The 25,977-nt window shown below is 41.6% G+C and overlaps 2 protein-coding genes across 2 annotated transcripts; both read left to right on the forward strand.

Annotated features, from left to right (window-relative positions):
- The first annotated feature begins 406 nt into the window (after window positions 1–406).
- Window positions 407–7,413, forward strand: LOC123103413 (DNA topoisomerase 6 subunit B). Its single transcript, XM_044524994.1, has 19 exons — window positions 407–665; window positions 772–824; window positions 1,096–1,193; window positions 1,288–1,393; window positions 1,566–1,700; window positions 1,784–1,835; window positions 1,951–2,015; window positions 2,736–2,842; window positions 2,963–3,065; window positions 3,148–3,233; window positions 3,318–3,514; window positions 3,910–4,025; window positions 4,142–4,227; window positions 4,321–4,393; window positions 5,473–5,564; window positions 5,644–5,782; window positions 5,860–5,954; window positions 6,321–6,495; window positions 6,945–7,413. The coding sequence occupies exons 1-19, from the start codon at window positions 518–520 to the stop codon at window positions 7,089–7,091; spliced, it is 2,073 nt and encodes a 690-aa protein (XP_044380929.1). The 5' UTR covers window positions 407–517; the 3' UTR covers window positions 7,092–7,413.
- A 1,846-nt stretch (window positions 7,414–9,259) lies between these two features.
- Window positions 9,260–16,866, forward strand: LOC123103414 (uncharacterized protein YMR315W). The gene is made up of 12 exons (XM_044524995.1): window positions 9,260–9,510; window positions 9,626–9,766; window positions 9,938–9,986; window positions 10,162–10,179; window positions 10,266–10,381; window positions 10,450–10,563; window positions 14,620–14,670; window positions 15,043–15,131; window positions 15,211–15,271; window positions 15,404–15,481; window positions 16,222–16,329; window positions 16,501–16,866. Exons 1-12 carry the CDS (start codon window positions 9,376–9,378, stop codon window positions 16,624–16,626), a joined length of 1,086 nt encoding a protein of 361 aa, XP_044380930.1. The 5' UTR covers window positions 9,260–9,375; the 3' UTR covers window positions 16,627–16,866.
- The last annotated feature ends 9,111 nt before the right edge of the window (window positions 16,867–25,977 follow it).

The following is a 25,977-nucleotide window of genomic DNA, read 5'->3' on the forward strand; positions in this document are numbered from 1 at the left end:
TCTGCCTTCAACGGTGTTTTGGAGGTCGAGAGGAGGCATCAACTGTGCTCACGACACATCGCCGATGAGTGTAGAAGGAAGGTGGTGTTGATTTTCCCAAAGACAAGTGTGTAACTTAGTTGTTAGTCTTTTTTAATAAAAAATACTCTGTATTATGTTGGTCAGAAAGTCCGCGAAGACATAATTAAGTAAAACATCAATCCCTCCTTAAAAAAGTGTTTTGGGCAGTGAGAAAACCCGAAAAAGTCATGGAACCTAAGATTAGGCAAGGTTCCCATAAGTTTTCCCATAATTGAACTCAAGTTTTGTATTTTGCGCCCTAAAAAATACTACTAGTTTGCTCAACTTTGTACTGAGATTTATCTGCGCCGTCCATTCTTCCATGGACCAGCAGGATCGACTTACTTTCATTGCCAGTAGCATCCCCGCAGTTGAACCTCCCCTCCCTCCCCAATTCTCCCCGCCCCTTGAACCCAAACCCTAGCTTACCATCCCGATCCCAAGAACCCACCTCGCCATGGACGACTCCAGCGACGGCGGAGCCACCGCCGGCGGCACTAAGAAGAAGCCTTCTGCGGCGGCCGCCAAGGGGAAGGCGACGGGAAAAGGGAAGGCCACCTCCAAGGCGGCGCCCAAGGCCAAGGAGAGCAGCCTCCTCAAGCAGAGTCAGCTCCTCGAAACCCCCCTTGTTCTTTCGTTTTCTTCTAGAATTCCGTCCTTGCATCGGTTCTATCGGCTGAATCGGGCCCTTTTGGGACTTCTGTGTTGCAGAATCGCCCGCAGAGTTCTTCGCGGAAAACAAGAACATCGCTGGTTTTGACAATGTGAGCTTGTGTAACTCGCTGTTTGTGTTTACTCTGGCGTAGTGGTCGACATCACTGCCTTTGAGGCTTAGATAGATGCCATCCCATTTATTTGCCCCTGGATTAAGCGCAGTCTTGTTTAAAATTGACATGGCACATACTGCGCAGAGCTGGGCTAAATAAGAATGAAACGGTCAATTAAAAAAATGATGGATGAACAGTAATATAGTTTTGAAGCTAATTTCTGTTAGGTGTCAGCAAACTCATTTCAGTGACTTATAATACTTGGCAGCCTGGAAAATCTTTGTACACCACAATGCGGGAGCTAGTTGAGAATGCTCTTGATTCAGCCGAGTCCATCTCCGAGCTCCCTGATATAGAAATTACTATGTAAGTGCTCTTCAACAGCATTTCTATTATCGGGTTCTTTTTCGCTTGGCAATGTTAAAGAACACTCTGTGGATTCCTTCGTATGTCTTGCCAGAGAAGAGATCACTAAGAGCAAATTCAACACAATGATAGGGCTAGTTGATCGAGAGCGCGTTGATGAAGCACTCTATGATGATTTTGAATCATCTAAGGCTCGTGAGGTAATACTACCACTTGCAAAAAAATTAGTAGTTCGGTCATTATTAGTTAAATAAGGTTTGCATACTGATGATATACTTATACTTTCCATATAAATATGTTATTGACACCCATTTATCTGTCTGGATTATCCTCCTTTATTCTGATACTACTGTAAAACTCCTCGATACTTAGAAACGCCTAGCTAAAGAAGCACGTTTCCAAGAAACACAAGCCAAAAATGCTGCTCTTGGGAAGAAAGTTAAGGACACTCCAGCTGCTCGCGGAAAAGGTCGGGGTGAGGCTTCATTTTTTAGAGTGACTTGCAAGGTATTGTCCATAATGACTTAACTTGTATGATGAGAATCTATCTTAGTATCTTTTGAACAATCTTGAATGTTTTGTGTGTCTAGGATAATGGCCGAGGTATGCCGCATGAAGATATCCCAAATATGTTTGGGAGAGGTAAGCAAGCTTTCAATATGATATTTTCTGTCAGATTTATTTTAGATTAAAACACTGAAGAAGGTATAAGGGCATGCTGTGCAACATCACTGGTATTATTGATATTTTAATGCAGTGTTATCGGGAACAAAATATGGTTTGAGGCAGACGCGTGGAAAATTTGGGCTTGGTGCTAAAATGGTAAAATTTCTTCACACAATTAAGTAGGAAACCTTTTTGTTTGTCACGAACGACCCTCTCATAAGAATGTATAGCGTCCATTCCTTTTGAAAGAAACAATGGGATCCAAACATTTGGCTGAATTTTGCCCTTCTCATAACAAAGTTTAGGACTTGTTTCTTTCTTTTGGTTCATAGCTGACTATTTTCTTGTTTATATTGGATAATGAAAATGTGCAGCCATGCAGTATTGTTGGTAGCTTGGAGACATTGATCGTCTTGTGCTGCTTTTCACGATCCTTTTCATTGTGTTCCTGTATAGCCATGTTAGAGATATGATTATAAGAAGAAACAAAAGTTTGAACTACAGTTGTAAAAAGAAAATCAACATTTTAGTTAGAACGGTTGTCCAATTTTCTCACTAAATTTGTGTTTAATCTTCAATAGGGAGACATGTACAGTTATGTTTTACGCTTGTAAACTTTGTGTTCTGATGGTTAAGCTGTCCCATGCATACAGAATGTGTGTGACATTTTGCCTCAGTTGAGTAAGAGTAACTAGCTGCGGTAAGCAGACTTTGAACATTGGACCTTTTATGGATATTCTGATGGATGATTATCTTATTCTGTTACTCTGTAGTTATGAACATGTTTGCAGTTAGGAGTTAAGACTCTTTGTTGCCTGTTCTGTCTAATTGAATTGTACTGCACAAATTCCAGTTAGTTTAACGTGTATTAAACAGGCACTTATTTGGTCAAAGATGAGTACGGGCCTTCCTATTGATATTAAGTCATCGATGAAAGGCCAAGATTATATCACGTTCTGTCGACTTGACATAGATATTCATAAGTAAGTGCTGCTTCTTGGTCAATGCTCTGTGAAATACAGTGAATGACTGGTCATTACTGTTTATCTTCATGTAAGTTGATTAGTTTACCTTGACTAATAATGGTAAATCTTACTACTCAGAAATGTCCCTCACATTCATTTACATGAGAAACGTGAGAACAATGATCACTGGCATGGGGCAGAAATTCAAGTTATTATTGAGGGAAATTGGACAACTCATCGTGTGAGTAGGATCTCCATTTCTTTTTAAAAACTGAAATAGTAAACTATCACTACTAAGCAGATTTATAATTTATTTTCTGCAGTCAAGGATACTACATTACATGCGACAGATGGCTGTCATTACTCCATATGCTCAATTCCTATTTAGATTTCTCTCAGATGCAGCAGAGTATGATTTTTCTTCTCTGGTACTTTGTGTCCTGCTAAATTAATAATCTTCTAATTCTTTGCATAATGACTCTGGTTCTTGCAGAAAAAATTTGACGATAAAATTTGCGCGAAGGACAGATGTTATGCCTCCTGTCCCACTTCTGACAAAGCATCACCCATCTGCTGTTGATTTGCTGCTGATAAAGCGCTTAATTACAGACACTACAAAGCCAAATCTTTTGCAGTTTCTGCAACATGAATTTGTGAATATAAGCAAAGCACATGCTGACCGTTTAATTGGTGAGTTACTTACTTAGTTGTGTGATATGCACTGTGCTGGGGTTTTCGTGGTGGCTGTGGTAGTGGGGTTGTGAAGTTGAAAATCAAATAACTTAGTCACTATCTACTTTGATAACCATGTATTTCTATGTTTCATATTTCTAAAGTGATATATTTTGATATTTGGAGTAACAATACCTTTAGTAATTACATATGGTCTTGCTTTATACATGGTTTTGAGTTCATGTGTTGCTATTTGCAATATACTATACTTCCAGTCAAATCATTTCTTTGTGAAGCCTGTCTGTTGAGTTAAATATATATAGTGGTACTGCCATTACATACTTTGTTAATCTACCTATGGTTGATACCTTTACCAAATTTATTTTGCATATCACAAATATTCAATTTGACAGGGGAAATGGGGCCTGATTTTAGTGCAAAAACGACAGTCAACAGCCTTACATCACAACAGTTAGTACGAATACATCAGTTGTTTCGGCAGGCTAAGTTTGATGATCCCAGTGGCAATGTATGCATCCCTTTCCACCTTGATTTGTTAATCACTTATCAGCTGTTTATTGACTAGTCTATCTTTCACAAATGTGCAATTAGCAATCACAGTATAGAAATCAACCAATTCTATAGTGTCTTAGTCCTGCAGGTGAATACAATTTACGTCTAGGTATCATAAAAGAGCTGCACCCTGATTTGGTTGCAACACATGCAAGCAGGTATAGCATTTAATCAGAGAATGTCCCAGATGTTGTTTCTATCTTATTTTCAGTTCAATTATCCTAATGTCATAAGGCTACCCCTCTGTTTAGCCCTCAGGTTTTTGAAGGGCATCCATTTATTGTTGAAGCCGGAGTAAGCATTGGTGGAAAAGATGTTAAACAAGTAAGAAACTGTTTGTTTTGTATTTCACAAGGAGTATTTTCTGTCTGTCATCTTAAAATATCCTGAAAACATGTTCTGTCTTGCTCCTTTTGTTGTGGTCTGGATAAAGGAGGAACCACATACCTGAGCAGCAGCCACAAAGTTCAGGATGAGTTAGTTTTATTTCAATGGGTTCTGTTCCAGTTTTCCTTTTGAATAGAGAAGCCGAGAACTAGTTTTTGTGATGTAGTCGGCTCCCATAAGATGACATGGTTTGGAAATTTACTATCACTAGCAGTTAGTGATATAGGTGGATTGGATAGTTTATTTTGTTAGGGGCCCTCTCCACAAAAGGGGGATGCCAATCTATTTCGGTTCAAGCAAGAAACAATCTAGTGCCCTATCCCAGTCTATATCTTATCCTCCCTGTCCTGTATTTTTCTTCCCCAGTCAAGTCTACACCCTCTCCTCCTATGTCCCTACACCCCCAGCATTGAACACCTTTGTTTTCTCGTAGCTGCTTGCAGTGTGTGATGGCAGATATTGTGAATGTCAAAATTGATACTTCCTTCGTCCCATAATATAAGACGTTTTTGCAAGCTAACATAGCTTGCAAAAACGTTCTATATTGTGAGATGGAGGGAGTAGTAGTTTATTCAATCATTTCATATTTCACATGAAGTGTCTGTTAGATTTCTGCTGATGCTCTTTCTATCTGTTTTTTTTCTCAAGTGCATTAGCATACATTATATATAGTCAAACTCATACAAAGGACTGTTGTACAACAAATAGGACATGTATATATATATATAATGTACACCCTTATGAATTTGCAACTAGCGGACCACAAAACGTGTGGCCCATGTGGTATTAAAAAAAGCTACCTGCATTTTTAAGATACCCTTGAATCGCTCCATTTACTGATTTAGTGGATAAACATTTGATCACACGGCTAAACCTATTATTTGTGTTAATACCACACCCCGAGCTCCAGTTTAATATACTAGGGAACTACCTTTCCATTGTTAATATTGTCCTTGCCGAGAAGATTCATGCTAAAACAATTTCCTTCTGATGATAGCAATTCTATTCTTTTTCAGGGTCTAAATATTTTTAGGTTTGCAAACCGCATACCACTTCTTTTTGAACAAGGTGCTGATGTCATCACAAGAACTGCCCTAAAAAGGATCAAGTAAGTTTTCCTGTTAGTACTTCTGTTGTACTTCAGATGTTTGTCTCTTCCATTACTCTCATCTTCCTCTTCCTTTTAGTTGGAGCATCTACAAAATTAATCAGCAGCAGGACAAGATTGGTGTCTTCGTGAGCATTGTCAGTACAAAGATACCTTTTAAAGGAACTGGAAAAGAGTATATTGGGGATGATATAACCGAGATAGCAGATGCTGTTAAGGTATATTCAAACTTTCCTTATTTACTGTCATTGTATGGTCATCTACTCATCTGATATCAATCTGCTTGCGCTTTCAGTCAGCCCTTAAGCAGTGCTGTGTCCAACTGAAGTCAAAGATAGTGAAGAAACTTCAGGCTCGTGAACAGCAGGACAGGAAAAGGAACCTGAACAAGTAACTCCTCTGCCAAAAAGTTTTTATTGAATGTTCTTTGGGGATTTGGTGATGTCTAGTTTGAGCGTAGATGTCAGGCTGTTTGTATTTTTCCTATGGCTATGTTTTGAATCAGGGCATTTGCTCAATCATGCATTTGATAGTGCTTGTTGAATGTTGATGTTGGTTAATAACGATGCATTGCGAGATTTAGGCTCACTTTGGAAACTTAGGGCAGTCTCCTTAATTTTAAGCAACATTTGTGTGAAAGAACAGGTTTGGGCTGATATTCAAAGATTGATTTATAAACATGCTTTGTGACGCTGATACCAGATAATCCAGAATTAGACAGGGTCTTATCTTACTCCAGTGATTTCTTATTCACAGATACATTCCTGATGTGGCGAGAACAATTATGGAGACTCTGGGAGAACTTGCAGACGAGTCTCCCCCCAAGAGGCCACGGTTTGACAAGGAAGACGAGGAACTCCTTGAAAAAATAAATTCGGAGGAAGTGACAGAAATGACTTTTAGAGATTGCTTGACGCAGCATGTTGAACAGGTAAGGGCAAACCTAACACTCTAGCATAAACATAAACCAAAGCATGAAAGCAATATGCATTATATATTTTTTTCGTCCCGTGCTCTATACAGCCCATAGTTTTGCATCTTTCTGTGACTACACTACTGCCACATAAAAGTCATATCTGGTTTACACAAATCTATTACCTCCTTCCCAAATTACTTGTCTTAGATTTGTCTATATATGGATGTATCTAACACTAAAATGTCTAGATATATCCGTATCTAGACAAATCTAAGACAAGTAATTCGGGACGGAGGGAGTATATCTTTATGAAATTACATTATAACATCTTAATGCCTTTCTTGGTGCAAAGGTACATCCAGTCCTGAATCCCGGCATAGACTAAAAAATGTTGTACTACCTTCCACCGGTTTCGATTTGTTATCGTAAGATTGATCTTGTTTGCCCCAACATCAAACCACCAGGTTGACTATGAAATGGCGCTGGAGTATGCCATGCAGAGTGGCGTGAGCGAAGAGCCCCGCGAAGCAATCTATCTGAACTCGCTCGAAGGATCTTACAAGTTCGTCGACTTCCAGAGCCCCGCTTTCGTGTTTAGGTTCATCCCGTGAGGGCGCAATCGACACGCCCCCTTCCGTTCTCAGGTTGGTCAACAATAATGTGTTCCCATGGAACGGCGCCGTACACAATTGTGTTTAAATTTTCCCCATTGTTACCGGGATGATTTGTTAGGCTGTTCGAGCTCGCAGCTGAGTGTAGACAGCATAAACATCGCAAGTGGTTTTATGAAAGCCGCTGTAATTGAGGGTGTAACTTTTTTTTTGTGTGTGTGAAAACATTCTGGATTGTAATTGTATGTTGCATTTGTCGAGGAACAAGCATGTAAAAGTACATTGGAAAGATTCTGAAGTGATTTGATGGGCACCTGCTGAATTCATTCTAATGATTACTATATTCTCGCGATCCCAAATTGCTGGGGGACCGTTGATCTCATCTAAAGTTACCCAGGAGGTCTCAGGAAACCATTAGCCCCTTACTAGCCCAGTTGGCATGTTAGGGCATCTCCCACGCTGTCCATCAAAACGGACACCTCGCTGGTCCTGTGATGCGTCACTCGTTGACGCTACTGGCGCTGCGATGCAGCACTCTAGACGCTGCAAGCTGGCGTCGCTGTGGCGAGTGATGCTGCATGGATGGCGACGATGTTGTGTGGACTGCTGCAACTGGAAACCGGGGATTGGCAGGTGTTGCGAGCGACCGACTCTTCCGATGGGTGCGCGGCTCTTGCTGTGAAACGGCTGCTGCGAGTCGGGCGGCGATGCTTTCTGGCGGCAACGCGTGCTGTTGCGTTGCTATGGCCAGAGGAAAACGGAGCAGGGGTTGTTGGTGCGATTGAAGGAGGACTACGTGGCATTGTGATGACAGATCGAACGGCTACACAGGAAGGATCCGACTGCTCGGGAGCCTGCAGAAATCAGCTAGTTTAGCAGCCATCATAATTAATCGAGCAATTTCTCTTGAGCATGTTTGGTTGGGGATAATTAGAGCTAGCGACTGAGAATTGAAGGAATACGAGACTTGAAATCTAGTATTGTTTAGTTAGGAAGATTAAGAATTCATAAGAGGATAGTCATGAGACTCGAGACTTCAATTCCCATTGTTTTATTGACAGAGGAGGGGCAGGAGTTGAAAGAGAATTGTTGTAATTAGTCAATTTTAACCATTCATCATAACTTATGTTAATCTTTCATCCACCCCGCATACACCTTATTTCTAGTTAGTTTGACTAAATCATGGCAACATAATTAGTCTTTTTAAAAGCATACTAAAAAATAAATATGAGGGAAATCACACGCAAGATGATATATATCATCAAAAACTGCCGCCGATTGACCGAAAGAGCGGCATTCATTCTTTATTGTCTTTATCACCTTGACGTTGTCAGAATTCACCTCTATGCGGTTACACCCGACTGTAGTTGCCATTGAAACCAAGCCGTAAGGCCAGTGCCTCGGCCATAAATTGTAGTTGAAATGAAATTATTTTCATGAGTTAATTTTAACCCTTCATGATAACTTACATTAACTTTCCTCACTCAGTCCATCGTCAATTCCCATAAACGAAACAGGGGAATAGAATCTTCCACCCCCCCTCACTAGCAGATAGATAAGGTTTTAGTCCTCGCAGGGACGACGTTTGAACAGATGGTGGTGCTCCTTCTTCGAGTCAGTCTTGCAGGCTTCGATCCTCCTCAAGTTCGTTCAGACGGATTAGATGGAGCTCCAGCGTAGATTCCTGCCAGCTCCTTGGGACGTCGAGATTAGGTTTCTCGCCGTGCGTACACAATGACAATATTTCGCGTTAGGTTCTTCAGATCGATTTAAGGATTCAACGACGACGACTGCAACTCCAGGGTGTTGATCTTTAAGGGCACGTGCACGAAGACTTTTCGGCTGCCATCGACAAGGTCAGGCCGACTCCAGTATGGGAGTGGCGACAACGGCATGTCGACGACTCATTCTGGCGGCAGTAATGGTCGTTCGATGGTTCATGGACCTCGGTATAATTTTTATTATGTTTGAGATGCTTTGTACTTTCGGTGAATCTTTATAATAGATCTGATTCTTTTGACCAAAGAAAAAAAAACAAGAAATACAATTTCTTTTCAAATTCTTACACATACTTTCTATCATGTGCCAAACAGATAATTAAGAATAAAATGAACCATCTCATGTCTAATTTCGATACAACTTCCTGCTCTAAACTCCTGTTCCCTTTTCCAAATATTGCCGAACACGCTATGATAAAAAAAACGCGAGGAGGCCTCATCGTCAGATCTGATTCAGCAGCTGCCTTCCCTTCACTTCAGTCGTGAAGCAAACCATACTCCAAAGAATGGCGGGGGACAGCGAGCTTCTTCCCCGGATCGCGGTGGTCGGCGCGGGCATCTTCGCGCGCACGCAGTACATCCCCAGGCTCCGCGAGATCTCCCACCTCGTCGTCCTCAAGGCCATCTGGAGCCGCACCCAGGTCAGGTGTCTCCCCCTCCCCTGCCCCCTCTTACTCCTTTCCCGTGCCGTGACTCTAAAGCTTAGCCGCTTCTGCTCGTCGTGTGTAATCTGACTGTCGCGGCGCCATCCTCCAGGAATCCGCAGAGGCTGCTGCGGAGCTCGCCCGCGATTTTGCGCCTGGCATCGAGTGTAAATGGGGCGACGCGGGGCTGGAGGAGATCATGGGAGACCCTTCCATCCTGGGTGTCGCCGTCGTTCTTGCAGGCCAAGTCCAGGTATGTACTATAGTATGGTTCATGGAGAATTCCTTTTGTTTCAGAATGATTGATGCTCTGAGAATTTACTTCAGTGTCCACTTGTGTAAAGAGCAATTGGTACAATGCTGGACTGCTAAAGTAGCCCAAAACCCAGCCAAGTGTTCCACTCACTGTTGTACAAATGTGCAGGTTGAGCTTTCCTTGAAGATGCTCAAGGCAGGAAAGCATGTGATCCAAGGTAAGTGGGAAAACATATGAAAGTATGAAACTAATCTTAACTGTCTGATTTGAGCTATATGACCGGCAGCGACAGTAAATAATTCTTTCTCTTGGTTATTACTATCTCATTACCTTGTTAAATATCCTAATTGGTTTCTCGCGGTTTGCATGGTGTATTTCCTGATGCTCTGAAGAGAAACCGGCCTCTGGATGTAAGTACATGTAGCTTTTCAGCGCTTCTTTCATGAGCATCATAATGGATACAACGTATGTGATCAGCTTTGTCCAAAAACTTCAGCGACAACCGAAGCAGAAACTGCGCTATCAGTCTACAACTCATTCCCAAACAAGTTCCCCTATAAGCCAATTTGGGCTCTTGGAGAGAACTACAGATTTGAACCTGCATTTGTGGAGGTAAACATTTGCAACCGTAATTTTTTATTGTTAGTTTACTTCTGTAATCTCTGGACTTCTATCAACAGTCAAGCAAGTTGATGAACGATATTGGTGATATGATGAACATCCAAGTTATTGTTGAAGGATCAATGAACAGTTCAAACCCATATTTCAATAGCTCCTGGAGACGAAATTTTGTGGTAAGGAATCAAGTCGCACAGCATCTTTTTTCTTTCAGTGCAACGTGCTTTATCTGCATTTCTCCTTACCATACATATAACCCCACTGTCCAAGCTAAACATTTCAGCTTACCTAACACATATGAGTAATGTATACTTGATTGGTTTGTGCTTAGCTGCACATTCACTAAACATAAGGCACTTATATGTTGTGTCAAAGGAGGATTTCGTATGCACATCTTGCCAACCAATACTTCTATACCATAGCAAAGTCAATGTAATGTTTGAATAAATTGCATGTTTTTTCTTTTGACCAATGTCATTTCAACTAAACAACAACAACAACAACAACAAAGCCTTTAGTCCCAAACAAGTTGGGGTAGGCTAGAGGTGAAACCCATAAGATCTCGCAACCAACTCATGGCTCTGGCACATGGATAGCAAGCTTCCACGCACCCCTGTCCATAGCTAGCTCTTTGTCGATACTCCAATCCTTCAGGTCTCTCTTAACGGACTCCTCCCATGTCAAAATCGGTCGACCCCGCCCTCTCTTGACATTCTCCGCACGCTTTAGCCGTCCGCTATGCACTGGAGCTTCTGGAGGCCTGCGCTGAATATGCCCAAACCATCTCAAACGATGTTGGACAAGCTTCTCCTCAATTGGTGCTACCCCAACTCTATCTCGTATATCATCATTCCGGACTCGATCCTTCCTCGTGTGGCCACACATCCATCTCAACATACGCATCTCCGCCACACCTAACTGTTGAACATGTCGCCTTTTAGTCGGCCAACACTCCGCGCCATACAACATTGCGGGTCGAACCGCCGTCCTATAGAACTTGCCTTTTAGCTTTTGTGGCACTCTCTTGTCACAGAGAATGCCAGAAGCTTGGCGCCACTTCTTCCATCCGGCTTTGATTCGATGGTTCACATCTTCATCAATACCCCCATCCTCCTGCAACATTGACCCCAAATACCGAAAGGTGTCCTTCCGAGGTACCACATGGCCATCAAGGCTAACCTCCTCCTCCTCACAGCTAGTAGTACTGAAACCGCACATCATGTACTCGGTTTTAGTTCTACTAAGCCTAAACCCTTTCGATTCCAAGGTTTGTCTCCATAACTCTAACTTCCTATTTACCCCCGTCCGACTATCGTCAACTAGCACCACATCATCCGCAAAGAGCATACATCATGGGATATCTCCTTGTATACCCCTTGTGACCTCATCCATCACCAATGCAAAAAGATAAGGGCTCAAAGCTGACCCCTGATGCAGTCCTATCTTAATCGGGAAGTCATCGGTGTCGACATCACTTGTTCGAACACTTGTCACAACATTATTGTACATGTCCTTGATGAGGGTAATGTACTTTGCTGGGACTTTGTGTTTCTCCAAGGCCCACTACATGACATTCCGCGGTATCTTATCATAGGCCTTCTCCAAGTCAATGAACACCATATGCAAGTCCTTCTTATGCTCCCTATATCTCTCCATAAGTTGTCGTACCAAGAAAATGGCTTCCATGGTCGACCTCCCAGGCATGAAACCAAACTGATTTTTGGTCACGCTTGTCATTCTTCTTAAGCGGTGCTCAATGACTCTCTCCCATAGCTTCATTGTATGGCTCATCAGCTTAATTCCACGGTAATTAGTACAACTCTGAACATCCCCCTTGTTCTTGAAGATTGGTACTAATATACTCCGTCTCCATTCTTCTGGCATCTTGTTTGCCCGAAAAATGAGGTTGAAAAGCTTGGTTAGCCATACTATCGCTATGTCCCCGAGACCTTTCCACACCTCAATGGGGATACAATCAGGGCCCATCGCCTTGCCTCCTTTCATCCTTTTTAAAGCCTCCTTCACCTCAGACTCCTGGATGCGCCGCACAAAACGCATGCTGGTCTCATCAAAGGAGTCATTCAGTTCAATGGTAGAACTCTCATTCTCCCCATTGAACAGCTTGTCGAAGTACTCCCGCCATCTATGCTTAATCTCTTCGTCCTTCACCAAGAGTTGGCCTGCTCCGTCCTTGATGCATTTGACTTGGCCAATATCCCTCGTCTTCCTCTCCCGGATCTTAGCCATCTTATAGATGTCCCTTTCACCTTCCTTCGTGCCTAACCGTTGGTAGAGGTCCTCATATGCCCGACCCCTTGCTTCACCAACAGCTCGCTTTGCGGCCTTCTTCGCCATCTTGTACTTCTCTATGTTGTCTGCACTCCTATCCAGGTATAGGCGTCTGAAGCAATCTTTCTTCTCTTTAAGTGCCTTCTGGACATCATCATTCCACCACCAGGTATCCTTATCTTCGCTTCTCCTTCCCCTGGACACTCCAAACTCCTCCGAGGCCACCTTACGAATGCAAGTCGCCATCTTCATCCACACATTGTCCGCATCCCCTCCTTCCTCCCAAGGGCCCTCCTTAAATACCCTCTCCTTGAACACCTGAGCTACCTCCCCCTTGAGCTTCCACCACTTCGTTCTAGCGACCTTGGCACGCTTATCCCGCTGGACACGAATCCGAAAGCGGAAGTCAGCAACCACCAGCTTATGCTGGGGTACAACACTCTCCCCAGGTATCACCTTACAGTCTAGGCACGCACGCCTATCTTCTCTTCTCGAGAGGATGAAATCAATCTGGCTAGAGTTTTGGCCACTACTAAAAGTCACCAGATGTGATTCTCTCTTTCTAAAGAGGGTGTTAGCTACAATCATGTTGTAGGCTAGAGCAAAGCTTAAGACATCTTCTCCTTCTTGATTCCTGATGCCATAGCCAAAGCCCCCATGTGCCCCTTCAAAACCTGTGTTAGATGTACCCACGTGGCCATTGAGGTCTCCTCCTATGAAGAGCTTCTCACCAATCGGTACACTCCTAACCATGTCTTCCAAGCCTTCCCAGAACTCCCTCTTGGTGTTCTCATTGTGGCCTACTTGCGGGGCATATGCGCTGATAACATTGAGAACCAAGTCCTCAGCTACCAGCTTGACCAGGATAATCCGGTCCCCACGTCTCCTGACGTCTACCACTCCATACTTGAGGCTCTTGTTGATCAAGATGCCTACGCCATTTCTGTTTGCAGCCGTCCCCGTGTACCACAGCTTGAAGCCGGTATCCTCCACCTCCTTCGCCTTCTGTCCTCTCCATTTGGTTTCTTGGACGCAAAGGATATCAACACCTCTCCTCACTGCTGCATCAACTAGCTCCCGAAGCTTCCCTGTCAGAGACCCTACGTTCCAGCTACCTAAGCGAATCCTCCTAGGCTCGGCTAGCTTCCTTACCCTTCGCACTCGTCGAGTCAAATGCGAAGACCCTTGCTCATTTTCCACTACATCCGGGCGCCGATGTAGCGCGCCACTAAGGATGCGACGACCCGATCCTCGCTCACTTGCCACCGTATCCGGATCAAGATACGGCGCGCCACTTGGGGGGTGACGGCCCGGCCCTTGCCCATTTTCCACCACACCCGGGTTCCGATGTGGCGCGTCGCTGAGAGGGTTACGCCCCAACAAAAATCTTTTGGGTTTCATCTCCATAAGAGTGGCTGAGTTTTTACGTTGGCTCGCCAAGCCTATCACAACCCTCCTCCTTTACCCGGGCTTGGGACCGGCTATGTTGAGACAACATAGGCGGAGTTACCAATGTCATTTCAACTACCTAATCAAAATGTCATATAACTCTGTTTGCTTATCTACGCAAGTTTGTCTAATTTTTGTGTGTACATACTCAAAATCCATGGAGGTGCTGGTGGTACATATTTGGCCTCACTAATTCTCTAGTTACGTCAATTTTTTGGGTTCTAATCTAGTGGGATATTTCTGTTGGCATTGAAGTGGAATTCGCATGTCTGCAAGTCTGCAATAGTTAGGTCATTCAGCTTCTTCGGCTGTGAAGTATTCAAATGCTTGCAGCCATTCTTTTCATCAACTACATTTCTGTGGTTTTTCTCTCCCGAGTTCTGCAAAGAAAGAATCACCACATACTATTTACTTTGTTTGACATGACAAGTATTTCATCCTAATGAGTCGATATGTCTATCCTTGGTCCTTACTATGATAACAATAATTTGCAGGGTGGTTTCATACTGGATATGGGCGTGCATTTCATTGCAGGACTAAGAATGGTATTTCCCATCTTGTTTTTTTGCAAAAGTGTTGACCAGCTTCTGGCTTTTGTATCATGTGAGGAGTCATTGTAATCCATTTGAAGGATTTGATACTCTTAAGCAGACATAAGAAATATTATCCGGTAGATGGATTTGATGCTCACTACACGGACATGGTCGTTAAAATACACTTCACAAGTACACAACTGCTACTATGAACATATTGAAGTAGTTAAGTTTGATTTTCCAGTTGCCCAGTTATGCACAGCATAATGCAAGTGAATGAGAAGGCTTATGCGTGCCAATTAATGTGCTATTTAAGATTATTACGAAGGTTATTATTTTTTTACTTCTCCTTACTCTGTTAACATATGAGCTCATTTGTAACAGCTTGTTGGTTCGGAAGTAGCAACTGTATCGTCTATCTCTCGTCATGTGGACACGGATTTACCACCACCTGATAACATTTGTTCTCTTTTGTAAGTTATGAAAGATACAAAGTGAATTTTGTAAATGTTACATTTTTAGATCTTACAGACCCTTGATGTGCTAGTGCAGCCAACTGGAAAATGGATGTGCTGGGGTCTTAGTATTTGCAGTTAATTCGAGGTCGCCAAAGGTTAAGATTTATTTTGTTGCAAAAGATGTGTGGCACATATTATTCTTTAGGCATATTAGGTTATGTATCATTCACCACATTCTTTCTTTACTTCCATTTTTTTGCTGATATTGCTAGACATATGATATTTAGATATTGTGGCGGGTTGATGGAACAAAGGGAACAGTAAAAATTGAACGTGGAGATGATGGTGGGAAACATGGTTACCAGGTAAAAGCCACTTTCTCTGCAAGTGCCAAATGAACTTTCAGCCTGCTTCTCACTGTTTATCCGACCTGCCAGTCACACACTATCCACCCCATTGGCTTCCCCCACTTGTTATTTGTTCCGCGAGTTTGGTATTGTTTTATTCATTACATCATGATCACACTGCATTGCTACAAATAATAGTGTTACTCAGACAAAGGTGCGGAGTCTATCTCTGATTCGGAAAAAGGACTTTGGATTTGAAAATGCTACTTGGATATGCACACTTGTGTTGGAAACTGTCTTGGATTCGGGCGTCCGATTCTTTTTATGTCGGACATGGGTCTCCGCATAACACTGAAGTCATGTTCAGGCAGGATGTTACTGAAGCAGTGTATCTTTTTCTTGAGAATACGCAAAAGATTTATGCATCATTACATTTAAGGAAGATAATATAGTTTGACTGTTACAACACTAAGTTGTGGACTTGGCTAGCCAAAAAACCAAGAACCCTATCTCGGTCATTTACCAGGACAGTAGCTTCAGCAATACATGGACGCAACCTTGGATCATAGAGATTTAGCCGATTAGCGCGCCCAAATGGTCCTCTTCTGCTTTTCCCCAGACCTCGCGTCCTCCTGCACTGCAGCGACATCTGGTATCTTGTTCGGAAGGATGCAGACTTTCCTTGTCTTCCAACTGCCCACATGATTGAAACAGTGTAAATCGACATTATACTTATGAACTATGTCATGCATTCACAGGTGCTTTTCTCAAGTGAAAGTGGGGAGTGCCAGAAGACTTTTTACCCATTCTGTGGTGTGCATGAAGAACTGAAAGCATTTGTCCATGACATGGTGCAGGCTAGCAAAGTATGTTGTTAGTATTGGTCAATCTCTGTTTTTCTTTTCTCGCATAGATCGTGGGTTCTCATGATGTCAGAATTTGCCATAAACCAAAGATCATTTGCCTATATTCCACAGAATGCTTAAAAGCATCCCAGGATTTCATCATACTCTCTCTAAGTTGCCCCACTCATGCAGGATGGGGATCACAAGGCTGAACCCCGCAGTTCTTATGTCGAAGGTGCTCGTGATGTTGCTGTTTTGGAAGCCATGCTTGAATCTAGCGCGAAGCAAGGAGCCATGGTGCAAGTGAAGAAATTCTAACAAATCTCAATTAGCAAATGAGGGAACATGAACATTCTTCTGCTAGAATGATCGGTCCGGTAGGACGTGAAAATTTGTAGCATCGGCGACAAAAGGAACACCATTTTATGATTATTATGCAATTGATGCTATAGGATAGGATGCTGCAAGTCGGGCTGTTCCCTGGAACCATCATTCTTTCACACAGATCTATACGACAGCTGCTACAGATTTATTTACCATATACTGTACTATCTATCACGTATACTCTTGCTACTGATCTTGTATGCTATTTCTTGCATTTTATGTTGAGGAAAAAATGTACTCTTGCTTGTTGTTTTCCATTCCAGCTGCATATACAGGTGGCTGAGACCCTCAACTTGGGAAAGTGGGTCAATATGACAGTTTGGAGAGTTGTTTTCCTGATGTGGCATGCAATGTGGGTGGCACATAATTATTGGATTTCTTGTATAATTTCACACTGAGCTTAGAAAAACACTGAACAAGATTCTGAAAATTGATTTTTTTGATGAAAAACTTAAGATATTTAGAACTGATATAACATTTACTTTCAGGAGTAGGATATTAGGGTGCATGTTGTTGGGATTTTGGAAATCCAGACCAGAAAAAAGCCAGACTCTATTTTTCTTCTGAAGTTAGATTTTTTTTTTGCGGGTAAAAGTTTGATTTTTCTTCTTCCAGCTTTTCTAATTTCCACAAAATCTAATATTGTTTTGAGTATTTAAAAATTTATATTGTTTTAAATATATTTTACTGCGCTATTGTTTTGATTATTATTATTATTGGTTTACATATAATCATCTAGCGAATGCCACGTTGCCAAAACCGTACGCGTGTCGCTGTGTCATGCCAACAAAACCACTCTCAAAACGTTGTTATAGCATTTGCATTCTTTCTCACTAGAGGTGAGACAAATGTTGTTATAGCATTTGCATTCTTTGTAGCTAGAGGTGAGAAAAATCGACTAGCATCAATGCTACATACGTGATATGGCAGTAGACAGTTTGGTGCTCAATGCTAAACTAGTTAAAATGACATTTTGAATTCATGTCAGTAATTAAACAACATAAGGTATTTGGCGACGTTGTAGAGGATGGGCTCTTGAGATGCGTACATATGAGGATGAGTGCGAAGTTGTAGAGGATGGGCTCTTGAGATGCGTACATATGGTATTTAAGAAAAAGGCTCCAAGGAGCCCGTCCTCCATATCCTCTTTTCCGGAGAGACGACATATTAACCAACAAATCCTATATGCCGCTCGCTGCTTCGCACAGGCGACCAAGCAAGCAAACTTGAGATGGGGCGGACCATTAGGTAGCTACAGTACAACAGAAATTTTGGTTCTGAGAACTTTCTGGAAGGTTCCTATCTGGTTCTAGCAACTTCCAAAAAAAGGTATCAACCCGGTTTCCTTTTTATGTTTTTCTAGATTTTTATTTTTTTCAAAATGTTTGAAAATTTCAAAAAAGTTGGGAAATTTCATTTTTTTTCAGAAATTAGGGAATGTTCAGAAAATTTAAAAATGATCTGAAATATCATTTGTTCAGAACTTAGAAAATGTTCAGAAATTAAAATTTTGTTTGTAAATTTTAGAAATTATTCTCTTTTTTCAAAAAATGTTTGCACTTTAATTACAAATCAACCGAAGAAAAACTAAAAAAAACTATCAATCGCCACAATGGAGTTGTTAACTTTTTTTAGGGGTATCACCAAGTTTTATTACTCAAAATCCAGTGATGTGGGATACAAAAGGGATCATGAGGTTGAACCAACCAGAAGTGCACCCCTAATTGAGAGGATGCAAGAACTTGGCGAAGCTATCGGCGTCGCTATTAGCAGCTCGACCTTCAAAGGAAAAAGTACAATTAGACATTTGAGACCTCCTACTAATCTCACTAATGATGTTACCATATACTCTGTGGCTTGCTTTCTCTATATCCTTGAAGCATAAGATCCTCTGTGAGAGATAAAGCCTCTCGACAGAGCTGTTAACAACCGTAGCGTTTGCTATAGTAAGCGACTTTGATACAGTCTCGTGCTGATGGGCCAGCCCACTTGGTGACACCCCTATGCGAAAGGCTAGCATCTTGACACACGGAGCGTCATATATGGAGTCCCATATGGACAGAAAAGGTTTCTATCACATTTTTTAACAAGAGAATATCTTTTGAAAATTTGAACTCTTTTGAGAAACAAAATTAATTTTAAATTACAAACATCATTTGAAAAGAGAATCATTTTTTGAAAAATTATGCCAAAATTTTGAAATTTCAAACATAAAAAACAATTTTAAAATATGAACAATTTAAGAAGAGCATGCAATTTTTTGAATTCCGAACATTTGTTGAAAAAATCAAAAAAATTTAAAATTCTGAATAAAATTTGAAAATTCATTTTCTTTTTGAAATTTGCGATTTTTTTATAAAATCATGATTTGTTTTTGGAATTCGTGAGTTAAAAAAAGAAATATAAAAAATAAAAATGATTTTTAAAAAGGAATCCAAAACCCAGTAAAAAACAACAGAAAAAGTAAACATGTCCAGGAACCTTCTAAAAGGTTCCCAAAACTGGCCAGGAACCTTCAAGAAGGTTCCCAGAACTCGGTGGCTTGCATGTGTAATACAAGAATCCTAATAAAAGAGTCAAATTGAAGCCAAACCACGTGAAAAGGTGTAATTAAGCATGTTATTATGCCAATAAGGACTTGAATATCATTTTTCGTGCGTAGGAATTTGTAAAAGAGGTCCAAGTGAATTGTAAAATTCTTGGGTTTTTTCTATGTTTTTCTTTGCTACATTCCTTTAAACCAAAGGCATGAATAGTGACACATAGGAAAATATCCTATTCCATGTGTTTCCTTCACTTTTTCTTCGAACCAAGCGAGGCCTAGAGCCATGTAGGTCAGAAAGAGTTCATCTTAGAAGAAGATAAACCTACGCACTATAGGAAAGCGATGGTGGCACCCAGCTCATAAAGGATGACTTAAAGATATATAATCCAAAAGAATTTCATCGAGTTTAGAACTTGATTGATACTCGGGAAAAACAGACACTAATGGTAATCATACTGTCTATAAAGCAAAGATAGTTGCAAGAGAATTTTGCAGATTGTGTGAGTCGATTATGAATCTATCTCACCAGAAGCAATAATAAAGTCTAAATGGATTATGATAAAACAAGTATCAAAGGAGCTGGAATCAACATTTTTATGAAATAGTTTAACTTCATTAGAATGATGAGATTTGCATATTCAAGAAGTTTAGTGGAAGCAATGTGACATTTCTAAAATTAGTATGTGGATGACATATTATTGGAAATAACATACATTTTCTTAGCACAATAAAAGGTTTCATCGAAAAGAGTATTTTAATGAAAGACTCAGGTAAAATAGCTTATTGGACATCAAATTCTATGGAGATATAGATCAATATATCCAATTGTGCCAAAACCGAAGTATGTGCATTTGACAAGGTTTCAAAAAAGTTTGAAATGGAGAATGATAAAGGATTTTCTCCCGATTGTCACATGGTGTAACACTTAACGGAATCAATGTTCCTAGACAATTGATGAGCATGTGTAGACGATTGGAGTTCAAAATACCTCAACAATTGAACCCATCATAAGATCCATTATAAGTACAAAGATGAATGTTCCTTATGTACTAAGTGGTAGTAACAGTGATCCTGAGATGGCTCACTGGGCAGCTAATAAAAAATTACCAAGTACCTCAGAATGATAAAAAAGGACGTGAATTTTTGTGCTATTGGAGGTTGTTGCGTGAGGCTTTCTTACTTAGAGTTTTATTTAACTGTTGTTTTGGGTGATTCCTAACTCAGAGGGTCAAAGCTGGTGTGTGTTGGTCAGGTGTGTTTACTTCATGTCGTGGTTTTATCACGACAAATGTCCTCATGAAAGGACTTAGTCGTGAGGCCATCGCCGCTAAGTAATAACTTGAATGGGGTTGATAGGAATCGAGAGACAAGGGTTTTACCCAGGTACGACCCCTCGCGGTGGAGGTAAAAGCCCACATCCTGCTTGATTGTTATTGATGATGATGATGATCTCGATTACAAGGGTGCTATTTTGCTAGCTCTCATCTCGAGAGCATCTACTTTGATCTTGTCTAAGACTTGTCTGTTTATCCCGACCTCTCCCTCTTGGGGTGCCCTGCCCCTCCTTATATAAGTTGAAGGGGGCGGCTTACATGTAGAGTCCTAGTAGGACTACAACTAGTGTGTGTAACATTGAGCAACGAGACGAGCTTTGTTTCTGACAACTTGACCATGCTCATCTTCTTGTTGCGATAGATCCATTTGGTGCCAATAATATTGTGCTTGTGTGGATCAGGTCGTTTGACTAGCTCCCAGACATAATTGAGCTCAAATTGTTGAAGCTCTTCTTGCATAGCTTGAATCCATTCTGGTTCCATAAAGGCTTCGGATATGGAGATGAGTGCAAAGTGCCCATAAAAGTTTGCTAGTTGCGTAGCTTTTGATCGAGTAAGAGGACCAGGTACATTGATGCTATCAAGAATCTTCTCAATCTGAACTTCATTTGTGACCCGAGGATGAACAGGGCGAAGATTTTGTTGTTGCTGATCATTGTCTTAATCTTCAGCATTGTCTTCAGGCTCAACATTGTCTTCGTGTTGCGTAGGAGCTGGAATGACAATTTCCTCTTCTGCCTGTTCCTCGGTGGGTATGATTTCTCCAGTACCCATTAGCTTGCTAGATTCACTAGGAGAAGCTTCATCTAGCACATTTGGTAGGTGCTCTCTTTGCGAGCCATTAGTCCCATCGAACCGCACATCTACAATTTCAACCACTTTATAGTGAAAGAGGTTGAAGACCCTATAGGTGTGCGAATCCTTTTCGTAACCAAGCATAAAACCTTCATGTGCTTTCGGTGCAAATTTGGAAGTGTGGTGTGGATCCTTGATCCAGCAGCTAGCACCGAAGACTTTGAAATAGCTTATGTTTGGCTTCTTACCGGTGAGTAGTTCATAGGATGTCTTCTTGAAGAATTTATGAAGATAGACTCTGTTGATGATATGGCATGCAGTATCAATGGCTTCAGGCCAGAACTTTCTTGGAGTCTTGTACTCATCAAGCATCGTACGAGTCATCTCTATAAGGGTCCTATTCTTGTGCTCCACGACACCATGCTGTTGAGGTGTGTATGGAGCAGAGAGATCATGAGTGATGCCCAGTGTATCAAGATAAGTGTCGAGGCCTGTGTTCTTAAATTCTGTGCCATTGTCACTTCTGATGTGCTTGATCTTGATGCCATAGTTGGTCATGGCGCGATTGGAGAATCTTCTGAAGACATCCCGCACTTCAGTCTTGTAGAGAATTATATGCACCCAAGTGTATCTAGAGTAATCATCAACAATTACGAAGCCATATAAGCATGCAGTAGTGGTAAGAGTAGAGTAGATAAGTCCATGTGTAACAGCTCGAAGGGACGTGAAGACGTCATGATTGTCTTCGAGGGATGTTTTGCCCTAGTCATCTTCTCAGCTTCGCAAGCACCACATAGATGATCCTTCTTGAACTTGACGCCCTCGATGCCAATGATGTGCTTCTTCTTCATGAGACTGTGCAAGTTCCTCATGCCCGCATGTCCTAGCCTTTGATGCCAAAGCCAGCACTCTGAAGCTTTTGCTAGAAGACATACGACAAGGTGTGGTCCTGCGGAGAAATCTACCATATACAGATCACCTTTTCAATAACCTTCGAAGACTAGAGATTTGTCAGAAGCCATAAGCACACGGCAACGATATTTTCCAAATATGACAATCATGTCAAGATCACAAAGCATTGAGACAGACATTAAGTTGTATCCAAGGGATTCAACAAGCATCATTTTATCCATGTGTTGATCCTTTGAGATAGCAACTCTACCTAGGCCCAATACCTTGCTTTTACCAGTGTCAGCGAATGTGATATGGCTTTTGGTAGATGGTCGAAGAGTAGAGTCCATGAGAAGACTTCGATCACCAGTCATGTGGTTAGTGCATCCACTATCCATGATCCATTCAGTAACTTTTGGAGTCGTACCCTACAATGCAGTTAGTTGGATAGGCTTCACCAAGAGTATTGTGAAGCACAAACATTTGACGTACAAGCATACCATCAAAGTTAAGATTCTTAGATGGTAAGATAAGATGTTCATCAAGAAATCCAGGGATGAAGTAAATGGTAAGATCATTTTGGCATTTTATCTTGCGTCCCACATGATGTTTTAGGTCCCTAGCATTGTCTTCAGAATTCAACGATTTTCAGCTGGAGACCCGACCATGCAAGAGAAGTTAATTCTTCTTAACCACCCACATCTTAAGGGGTGGCTTAGAAGCAATGAGTCTAAGTGCAGCATCTGAGAATTTTGGCTTTGGAGCACTAGCAAATAGTTTTGTAGGAGGTGAATAGTACTTAAAAGAATATGTAGAAAAATTCTTTGATTTGTGAACATAGCGGTCTGAAGAAACACGCTCATATTCATGAGTCTGATGATAGTTTCCCTGCAAAACATTGGTGTTAGGGTGACCTTGTGAGGTCCTCTGCCTGTATGAAGCCTTTGGGCCATATGAAGCCTTTGATCTGGGGTTTGTCTTCTTCCCTGGTGGTGTCATGATGACATTCATGGGAAGCTTCTCAAGACGGCTTTTAGGAACCCAAATCTTCCTCATAGGAGACCCATTCCTGCAGTTAGTTCCAATAAACCTGGCAAACACTTCACCGTTCTAATTCATGAATAGTTTATAGTTTGAGTCAAATGACTCATCAATAACAATGGGGTTAGCAAAAGTGAAGCCAAATAAGGTGGATGGATCCACCGAAGGGCCCTTCGCAGCAACCCATGTGCCTTTGGGGCAGGGTTGTCAGAATCGCGATTCTGTTATACGATTCTACGACTTTACGATCCAAACTAACCCCTTTGATTCTACGACTTTAGTTCATAGAATCTACGTTTCTACAATCCTGATAGTGAAGATCCTACGATTTGCGATCCTACCATCGGAGCTCCGATCCTATTCAAAATCACGATTCTGACAACCTTGTTTTGGGGTACTGCTCAGGCTTCCAGTAAGAACCATCAACATTCATTTTCCTCTCAAAACGAACACCCTCTTTCCTAGGGTTTCGGTTCAAAATCTGTTTCTTGAGGACATCACATAGTGTCTGGTGTCCTTTGAGGCTTTTGTACATGCCTATTTCAAGCATTGTCTTCAACCTGGCATTCTCACCAGCAATATTAGTGGTATCCTCAGAAGAGGGGTTAGTTACTGATAACCCACAAGTATAGGGGATCGCAACAGTTTTTGATAAGTAAGAGTGTCAAACCCAACGAGGAGCTAAAGGCAGAACAAATATTCCCTCAAGTTCTATCGACCACCGATACAACTCTACACACGCTTGACGTTCGCTTTACCTAGAACAAGTATGAAACTAGAAGTACTTTGTAGGTGTTGTTGGATAGGTTTGCAAGATAATAAAGAGAAAGTAAATAAAAGGTAGGGGCTGTTTAAGTAAAGAAACAATAAAGTAAATATAGCGAATGTGGAAAAGTGGTGGTAGGAGTTGCGAAATTGTCCCTAAGCAATTGACTACTTTACTAGACCGATAACAAGTATTATGTGGGAGAGGCCGCTGCTAGCATGTCATCCCTGACTTGGAATTCTATGCACTTATGATTGGAACTATTAGCAAGCATCCGCAACTACTAATGTTCATTAAGGTAAAACCCAACCATAGCATTAAGATATATTGGTCCCCCTTCAATCCCGTATGCATCAATTTCTATGCTAGGTTGAAGCTTCTGTCCCTCTTGCCCTCCAATACATAGTCCTATCAACGTACAACTAACCCTAGGGTGTGATCCACGCGCACAATCATATGATGGGCACCAAAGGACATCAACATAACCACAAGAAAATTAAATCAATCATAGCAATTCATCAACCACCAATAGGACAACAAAAATCTACTCAGACATCATAGGATGGCAACACATCATTGGATAATAATATGAAGCATAAAGCACCATGTTCAAGTAGAGGGTACAGCGGGTTGCGGGAGAGTGGACCGCTATAGATAGAGGGGGGAAGGTGATCGATATGTTGGTGAAGATGGCGGAGGTGTTGGTGTAGATCGCGGTGATGATGATGGCCCCCGGTGGCGTTCCGGCGCCACCGGAAGCGAGGGGGAGAGAGCCCCCTCCTTCTTCTTCTTCCTTGACCTCCTCCCTAGATGGGAGAAGGGTTTCCCCTCTGGTCCATGGCCTCCATGGCACGGGAGGGGCGAGAGCCCCTCCGAGATTGGATCTGTCTCTCTCTGTTTCTGCGTTCTCACATTCTTCCCTTTCACCGTTTCTTATATTCCCGGAGATCCGTAACTCCGATTGGGCTGAAATTTTGATACGATCTCTATCCGGAAATTAGATTTCTTGCGGCGAAAGAAGGGCATCAACCGCCTTACGGGGTGGCCACGAGGGTCAGGGGCGCGCCTGCCTCCCCAGGGCGTGCCCCTACCTCGTGGACCCCTCGAGCATCGTCTCGCGTGGATTCTTCTTCCCAAAAATCATATATATTCCAAAAAATCTCCATCAGTTTTTATTCCGTTTGGACTCCGTTTGATATGGATATTCTGCGAAACAAAAAACATGCAACAAACAGGAACCGGCACTGGGCACTGGATCAATATGTTAGTCCCAAAAATAGTATAAAAAGTTTCCAAAAGTATATGAAAGTTGAATAATATTGGCATGGAATAATAAAAAATTATAGATACGACGGAGACGTATCAGCATCCCCAAGCTTAATTCCTACTCATCCTCGAGTAGGTAAATGATAAAAAAGATAATTTTTGATGTGGAATGCTACCTAGCATAATCTTGATCACATATCTAATCATGGCATGAATATTAAGACACGAGTGATTCAAAGCAATAGTTTATCATTTGACATAAAAACAATAATACTTCAAGCCTACTAATAAAGCAATCATGTCTTTTCAAAATAACATGGCCAAAGAAAGTTATCCCTACAAAATCATATAGTCTGGCTATGCTCCATCTTCACCACACAAAATATTCACATCATGCACAACCCCGATGATAGCCAAACAATTGTTTCATACTTTTGACATTCTCAAACCTTTTCAACTTTCACGCAATACATGAGCGTGAGCCATGGACATAGCACTATAGGTGGAAATAGAATATGATGGTGGAGAAGACAAAAAGGAGAAGATACTCTCACATCAACTAGGCGTATCAATGGGCTATGGAGATGCCCATCAATAGATATCAATGTGAGTGAGTAGGGATTGCCATGCAAAGGATGCGCTAGAGC

The sequence above is a fragment of the Triticum aestivum genome, chromosome 5A (genome assembly GCF_018294505.1).
Source record: "Triticum aestivum cultivar Chinese Spring chromosome 5A, IWGSC CS RefSeq v2.1, whole genome shotgun sequence".
Classification (NCBI taxonomy): Eukaryota; Viridiplantae; Streptophyta; class Magnoliopsida; order Poales; family Poaceae; genus Triticum; species Triticum aestivum.

Bases quoted from the DNA above. Each gene is read 5' to 3' on its own strand.
- LOC123103413 (XM_044524994.1), top strand. From the start codon at position 518: ATGGACGACTCCAGCGACGGCGGAGCCACCGCCGGCGGCACTAAGAAG. The intron at 1,836-1,950 runs GTAAGCAAGCTT...ATTTTAATGCAG, and splicing joins CCCAAATATGTTTGGGAGAG to TGTTATCGGGAACAAAATAT. The intron at 2,843-2,962 runs GTAAGTGCTGCT...CTTACTACTCAG, and splicing joins CTTGACATAGATATTCATAA to AAATGTCCCTCACATTCATT.
- LOC123103414 (XM_044524995.1), top strand. From the start codon at position 9,376: ATGGCGGGGGACAGCGAGCTTCTTCCCCGGATCGCGGTGGTCGGCGCG. The intron at 9,511-9,625 runs GTCAGGTGTCTC...GCCATCCTCCAG, and splicing joins CCATCTGGAGCCGCACCCAG to GAATCCGCAGAGGCTGCTGC. The intron at 15,132-15,210 runs GTAAGTTATGAA...GTGCTAGTGCAG, and splicing joins GATAACATTTGTTCTCTTTT to CCAACTGGAAAATGGATGTG.